At 39.5% G+C, this 8,017-nt stretch overlaps 1 protein-coding gene across 4 annotated transcripts in view; it reads left to right on the forward strand.

The window, feature by feature from the left end:
• The window catches only part of CHIC1 (cysteine rich hydrophobic domain 1), an 81,600-nt gene that overhangs the window by 22,678 nt on the left and 50,905 nt on the right, over positions 1 to 8,017 (forward strand). Inside the window, exon 5 of one of the 4 annotated variants that reach the window (XM_070067137.1) lies at positions 514 to 4,778. The exons of the other annotated variants lie outside the window; for them this stretch is intronic. Within the exon in view, the coding sequence (XP_069923238.1) occupies positions 514 to 537 (24 nt within the window). The 3' untranslated portion in view covers positions 538 to 4,778. Of the gene's footprint in view, positions 1 to 513; positions 4,779 to 8,017 lie in introns of those variants that run through there. 4 annotated transcript variants of the gene reach the window in all.

Here is an 8,017-nt window from a genome sequence, read left to right on the forward strand (position 1 = left end):
AGAAAAATAATCCTTACTTTGTTTTTTCCCCTTGCCTCACTCTATTCTCTTGACTAAATCATGTTTATTTTTTCTTCCTAAAAATTTATTTAATGGGGGCTGGCGCTGCAGTGTAGTAGGTTGGGCCTCCGCCTGCGGTGCCAACGTCCCATATCCACTTCCAATCCAGCTCACTAATAGTGGCCTTGAAAAGCTGTGGAGGATGGCCCGGGTGCATGGACCCCTGCACCCGTATGGGAAACCCTAAGGAAGCTCCTGACTCCTGGCTTCGGATCGGCTCAGCTCCAGCCGTTGTGGCCATTTGGAGAGTGAGCCAGCAGATGAAAGTCCACTCCTTATCTCTCCCTCTCTCTTCCTATAACTCTACCTCTCAAATAAATAAATAAATCTTTAAAAAACAACAAAAAATATTTATTGGGACTGGTGCTGTGGCACAATGGGTTAAGCTGCCATCTGCATCACTGGCATCCCATATGGGTACTGGTTCGAGTCCTAGCTCCACTTCCTTTTCAGTTCCCTGCTAATGTGCCTGGCTAAGAAATGGAGGATGGCCCAAGTCCTTCTGCGCATGCACCCATATGGGAGACCTGGAGGAAGCTTCTGACTCCTGGATCCTGGTTCCTGGCTTCAGCCTGGACCATCCCTAGCCTTTGCAGCCATCTGGGGAGTGAAGCAGCAGATGGAAGATATTTCTCTCTCTCTCTCTCTCTCTCTCTCTCTTTCTCCTCCCCCCCTTTCTCTGTCACTCCAACTTTCAAATAAATAAATAAATAAATCTTTTTAACAATTAGCTATTTTTGTATTTATTTATTTGAAAGACGGAATGACAGAGAGAGGGAGAGAGCGTCTATCTGCTGCTTTATTCCCCAAATGCCTACAACAGCCAGGGCTGGGCCAAGTTGAAGCCAGGAGCCAGGATCTCCATCCAGGTTTCCCAAATGAGTAGCAGGGACCCAAGAACTTGGGCCATCATCCAGTGCCTCCCCAGGTGCATTAAGAAGCTACATTGGAAGCAGAGGAGTCAAGACTGAAACTGGCACTCCAAATGTGGGAAGCGGGTATTCCAAGCGGCAGTGTAGCATGCTGTGCCACAGCGCCCATCCCAACTCATGTTTCTTATGTCCTATTCCCTATTCCTGAGACAAGAAACATTAGAATAAGTGGCATAATCAGCAGCCCACTGGATTTTAATTCTCTTGCAGTGGTTGGAAAACTTTTTCTTGAAGAACTAGAAAGTAAAAATTTCAGGTTTTGTGGCCCAGAGGTGTTTTGCAGCTACTCAGGTCTGCCATTGTAGCATGTAAATAACCATAAACAGCATATAAATGGATTGCATTGCTGTGTTCCCATAAAAGTTGGTTTACAAAAACAGGCAGCAGGTCAGGTTTGATCTGTGGGCTACGGTTTGCCATCCTGCTCTAGCCATCTCTATTTGGGTATCAAGCTCTATTGAAGTTGTGTCTTTGTTTATCCACAAAAATGAAACAGGAATAATGTGATTACTGTGGCCTATATCACAAAGCTGCTATGTGAATCAATGACTAAAATATCTCCAGGAAAAAATTTCTGTGTTAGTCTACCTTATGAGTTCTTTTTTTAGACAGTTTAATTCGTGATCATTTTCTCTAACATAGCAGGTAATAGAGAAAAGAAATCTAAATTTGGGTGCGTTGAGCTGGTCTATCATGGTTTCGGGGGGGGGGGGATTTCATAGCTACATGGTAGCACCACTTACTCATTCTTGAATCTACCACTTAACTGTGATAGTGTAGTCAGTTTTCTGGCCTAGTCACACTACCGCCCTTAAATTTGAAATTACTTTGACTTTTCCATGTATTGTCTTAATGCTTCCTGAATTGAGAGGGGTATTCAGAAGGTCTCACAACATGAATATCATGTTTTTTTTTTATTTTTTGACAGGCAGAGTGGACAGTGAGAGAGAGAGACAGAGAGAAAGGTCTTCCTTTGCCTCTGGTTCACCCTCCAATGGCCGCCGTGGCCGGTGCGCTGCAGCCGGCGCACCGTGCTGATCCAATGGCAGGAGCCAGGTGCTTCTCCTGGTCTCCCATGGGGTGCAGGGCCCAAGGACTTGGGCCATCCTCCACTGCACTCCCTGGCCACAGCAGAGAGCTAGCCTGGAAGAGGGGCAGCCGGGACAGAATCCGGCGCCCCGACCGGGACTAGAACCCAGTGTCCTGGCGCCGCAAGGGGGAGGATTAGCCTAGTGAGCTGCGGCGCTGGCCGAATATCATGTTTTAGGAGATAGATGTTATAATTAATTGTCTTATTTGTGCCCATATTTTTGTATATAGTCATAAAAAGAAAGAAAGCATATGATAGAAACAAAATCCTCAGCCATCCATTGAGCCATATGGCAAACAAAACCAGTCTTTGTTACAAGAGATAAATAGTTCAGCCGAAGTTAAGCAAACTACTTATAATCTCTATATAATTTATACCTATTATATATGCCTTCCACAAAAGACATTCTGTGTTGCTAGACAAAGACAGCATGCATAAAATAAAACACTTTATTAGGAAATGACTTACATTCCATAATGTTTACTCACATCTTAAGAGACAATTTGTTGAATTTTAATATGCTTACAGAGTTGTACAACCATCACTGTAATCTGATTTTAGAACATTTCCATCATCCTGAAGGGAAAACTTGAACTTGTGGCCATTTTTAGTCAATCCCCATTTCCCCAGAATTCTCTCAGTTCTAAGTGACCACTAGTCTACTTTTTCTCTTATATATTTTTTTTTGGCATTTCAGATATTGCATCCATATAATACGTATTCTTTCATGGCTATATTTTGAAACTGAGCAGAATGGTTTATATTATGGCAAATACACATAAAATTTGCCATTTTAACACTTTCAGGTGTATAATTCAGTGGCAGTAAGTACATTGGCAGTGCTGTGCAACCATCGCCACTATCTAGTTCCAAAACTTACTCATCACCCCAAATCTATTAAGCAGCCACTCCTCATGACCCTTTCCCTTACTTAGGAAATTAAGAACTGCAATTACGTCTTCTGTTTTTCAGAAGAGTTTAAGAAAGACTGCTATTAATTATTTAAATATTTGGGACAATTTGCTAATATTTGGGGCAATTTAATGGTAATTGGGATAATTTGCTAGTGAAAACATCTTTTTGTAGATTTTTCATGGTAGATTTTGATTACTAATTAAGTCTCTTGTAACATATTTATTCCTATTTTCTCTTTCTACTTGAATCAGTAATAGGAGTTTGCCTATTTCATTTAGATATTCTAATTTATTGACCTGCAGTTGTTCTTAGTATTCTCCTGTAATCTTTTTTATTTCTATAAGATTGATAGTAATGTCTGTAGTTTCATTTCTGACTTTCAGACTTTAGTAATTTGAGTCTTCTATATTTTTCTTTTTTCCCCTTAATCCATACACCTGAAGGTTTGTCAAATTTGTCAATCTTTTCAAAACTTCTGGTGTTGTTTATTTTTTCTGTTATCTTCCTATTCTCTATGTCATTTATCTCCACTCTTTGTATTTTCTTCTGCTATGTTTGTGTTTAGTTTGCTCTCTTTCATATATCTCCTTTAGAAATAAAATTATGTTAGTGATTTGAGGTCTTTCTTCTTTCATTTTTTTTAATTAGAGAGAGAGAAAGAGAGAAAGAGAGAGAGAGATCTCCTATATGCTGGCTTACTCCCCAAATGCCCATAGCAGCCACGGAGGGGCCAGGCTGAAGCCAGAAGCCTGGAGCTCAATCTGGGTCTCCACATGGGTGATAAGGACCCCACTACTTGAGACATCGCTTGCTGCCCCTCTTCCCCGGTACATATTATCAGGAAGCTGGAGTGAAGTGTGGAGTCCTGTGAAGGCTGTCCCATATGGAACGCCCATGTCCCAAACAAAAGGAAATACACCCCCTCATCTTAATTCTTTCTTAATGAAGGCATTGAGAGCTCTCAATTTCCTTTCAAATACGGCTTTAGTTATGTTGTGTTTTTGTTTTCATTCACTTTCTAGTTTCTTTCGTGAGTTCTTCTTTGGCCCATTGTTCATTTCAAAATGTGGTGTTTTATACATACATTTGTGAATTTTCCAGGTTTCTTCTCTCATGATTTGCAGTTTCATTCTCTTACTATTGGGGGAAATGACCTTGTATTATTTTAATCTTTGTTTTTAACTTATTTAGGCTTGCTTTGTGATGTAGCATATAGAATGTCCTCAAGGATGTTCCATCTATACTTTTTTTATTTTTATTTTTTGCCAGGCAGAGTTAGACAGTGAGAGAGAGAGACAGAGAGAGAGTTGTAGACAGTGAAAGACAGACAGAGAGAAAGGTCTTCCTTCCATTGGTTCACTCCCCTAATGGCCGCTACGGCCGGCGCTGCGCTGATACGAAGCCAGGAGCCAAGTACTTCCTCCCAGTCTCCCATGCGGGTGCAGGGACCCAAGCACTTGGGCCATCCTCCACTGCCCTCCCAGGCCACAGCAGAGAGCTGGACTGGAAGAGGAGCAACCAGGACTAGTACCCGGCGCCCCAACCAGGACTAGAACCCGGGGTGACGGCGCCGCAGGCGGAGGATTAGCTAAGTGAGCCATGGCGCCGGCCTACATCTATACTTAAGAAGAATTTGTACTACATTGTTTTGGGCGGGGTGTTCTGCATTTCTGTTAGGTTTAGTTAGTTGATAATGTTCAAGTTCTGTATTTATTTATTGGTCTTCTGAGTAGTGATTATTTTTTAAAGAGTTATTTTTATTTATTTGAACAGCAAAGTGATAAAGGGGGGGGGGGGAGAAAGAGATATCTTCCATCCCTGCTTCACTCCCCAAACGGCTACAGTGGCTGGGGCTGGGCCAGCCGAAGCCAGCAGCCTGGTACCCCATTCAGATCTCCCATGTGGGTGCAGGGACCCAATGACTTGGGTGGCCTCCCAGGCACATTAACAGGGAGCTGGATTGGAAGGGGAGCATCAGGACTTGGACTGGTGCTTCCATATTGAATGCCATGTCACGAATGCTGGCCCCTAAATAGTGTTTATTCTTAATGTCACTATTATTGTGGAGCTATCTACTTTTCCCTTCAGTTTTGTCAGTTTTTGTTTCACATATTTTATGTTTCTGTTTTTATTGCATATATGTTTATAGTTGTTTCTTCTTGATTACTGTACTCTTTTATAAATATATGCTGTTGTGGACTGAATGTTTGTGACCTTCAAAAGTTCGTTATGTTGAATCCCTAATCCCCAGTGTGATGGTATTGAGATGGGACCTTTGGAAGGTAATTAGGTTCAGATGAAATCATGAGGGTAGGGGTCCTTATAATAGGATTAGCCCACATGAAAAGAGATCAGAAAGCTCTCCTTCCTGCCCCCTTTTCCTTTGCCTTGCTCATTTGCACTCACCTTCATCCCTCTGCATCCTCCTTCCTCCCTCTCCCTCTCTATCCTCCCTTCTTGCCACCCTCATTCACCACCCCAGTTCAATTTTGGCTACTGTTTACATGCTATATCTTTTTCCATCCTTTCCCTTTCAATAAATTTGTGTCAATTTTTATGTTGAGTCTCATGTAGACATGTAGATGGATCATGTTTTTAAACTTATTCTACAGATTTCTACATTTTATTTGAGAGCTTAATCTATTTACATTTATGGTTATTAATGATAACATAGGAGTTCACTAGGGCTGCTATAACAAAGTACCACAGACTATGTGGCTTAAACACCAAGAATATATTTTCTCACAATTATGGTGGCTAGATGTCTAGGATCAAGATGTTGCAGGAGTTGATTTTTTTTATGGCATCATGTTTCCCTGCCTTATAGATAATCATTTTCTTCCTTGTGTCTTCACATCAACTCCCCTCCATAAATTCCTGTTTCTTAATCTCCTCTTCTTATAAGGATGCTAGTCATATCCAATTAAGGCAAACCCCGAACAATCATTTTAACTTGCTTTTCAAAGAGAATTATTTCGTTTATTTGAAAGACAGAGTTACAGAAAGAGAGAGAGAGAAAGATCTTCCACCAGCTGGTTCACTCTCCAGATGGCCAAAACCAGGAGCCTGGAACTCCATCTAGTTCTCCCACATGAGTGTCAGGGACCCAAGCACTGGGGCCATCCTCTACTTCTTTCCTAGGTGTGTTAGCATGGATCCGAATTGGAAGTAGGGCAACCGGGATTCAAATTAATGCTCATATAGAATGCCAGCATCATAGGTAATGGCTTAACCCACTGTGCCACGATGCTGGCCCCCGACTTAATTACTTATTTAAATAGCTTGTTGTGAAATATGAAAGTACTCCAAAAGTTCATGGAAAAAGTGAATTAAAAATAGGTTTATTTTGGTACAAAAAATTTTGGGGGATCTTGCATACACAAGGTCTTTAAAAAGTTCATGAAAATACATGTTATGAAGACTATGAATGGATTTCAAATCTTTTATACCACAATAAATTTACATTTCAATTTTATTTTCCATGAACTTTTTTTAGCATCCTCATATAGACACATTCCAAGGTACTGGGGTTATAACTTCAGCATAATATGTTAAAGAATTATTTATTTGCTGAAAAGGCAGAATTACAGAGAGAGGGAAAGATTATAGATCCTCCACCTTCTGGTCTACTCTCCAGTGGCCACAAGGTCTAGGGCTGGCCAAGGCTGAATCCAGGAACCTGGAACTCCATCCAAGTCTCCCAGATGGGTGACAGGGGTCCAAGTACTTTGGCTATCTTCTGCTACTTTCCCAGGTAAATTCGCAGGGAGCTGGATCAGAAGTGAAGCAACCAGGATTTGAACTGGTGCTCATATGGGATACCAGTGTCACAAGTGGTAGCTAAATCCTCTGCACCACAAGACCAGCTGTCAGCATATGAATTTTGATCAAATGTAATTCAGTCTGTAACACATAAAGAAAGACTGCTGTTTTGTGTTTGTTTTCCATATTTCATTTTTTTTTCTCCTCAATTCCTCCATTACTTCCTTGCTTTATTTTGTTTTTTTTTTTTACATCTTCCAATCTTTTTATATTTAACTTTGTATTTCAAAATATTTTTAAATTTACGAAATACAAATTGTGAAGATGTACAGAGTTCTCATATATCCCTCACATAGATTCTTATATTAATATATTTGTAATAATCTATAAAACATACCCACCTTCTCCTATTAATGATGTATTATGTACCTTCTCATATCTTTATCTGTATTTTTAAATTGTTTTCTTAGTTGTTATAATTAATGTCTAAACTTTATAACATGCTAGTTTGAATTAATTAGCTTCAATAGTACATAAATTCTGCTTCTCTATATCTCTATACCTCCCAATTTATTTTATCACAAATAACATCTTCTGTATTGTGGCCCTTAATCTAAGCTTAGCATTATTATTTTGTGCATGTATCTTTTAAATTGTATTGGATGTAAAGAGGAGTTCCAAACCAAAAATACAACAGTATTAATATATATGTAATTTTCCAATATTCTTTATTTTGGCATATGACTAGAGTTATAGTGTGGTGTCCTTTCATATCAGCCCGAAGGTCTCTATAGAATTTCTTGCACCAAAGTTCTAATAGCAATGAATTTCCTCAGCACTTCTGTGTCTGGGAGCTTCTTAATGTCTCCTGGTTTTGAAGAGTGGTTTTGTAATATGTAAAATTATTAGTTGACGGGTTTTTTCAACACTTTAAATATATTATTCACACTATGTCTGACTTTCATGGTTTCTAATGTGAAATTAGCTGTTAATCTTATTGAGGATCCCTTAAAGGCACTTCTTATTTACTGCTTTTAAGGTTTATTTACCTTCTTGGGTTTTTCATATTTCTCTGTGTGTGAATCCAAATTAGTACCTACTATTACTTGGTTTCAGCCTGATGAACTTTCTTTAGTATTTATCACAAGATGGGTCTGTTCTCAGTTATTATCTAGGAAATTCTTCATTTCATATTCAGTTTTTAAGACTTAATTTAAATTTTTTTTTAAAATTTATTTTATTTGAAGGGCAGAAAAAC

Source organism: Oryctolagus cuniculus, chromosome X (genome assembly GCF_964237555.1).
Source record: "Oryctolagus cuniculus chromosome X, mOryCun1.1, whole genome shotgun sequence".
Lineage (NCBI taxonomy): Eukaryota > Metazoa > Chordata > Mammalia > Lagomorpha > Leporidae > Oryctolagus > Oryctolagus cuniculus.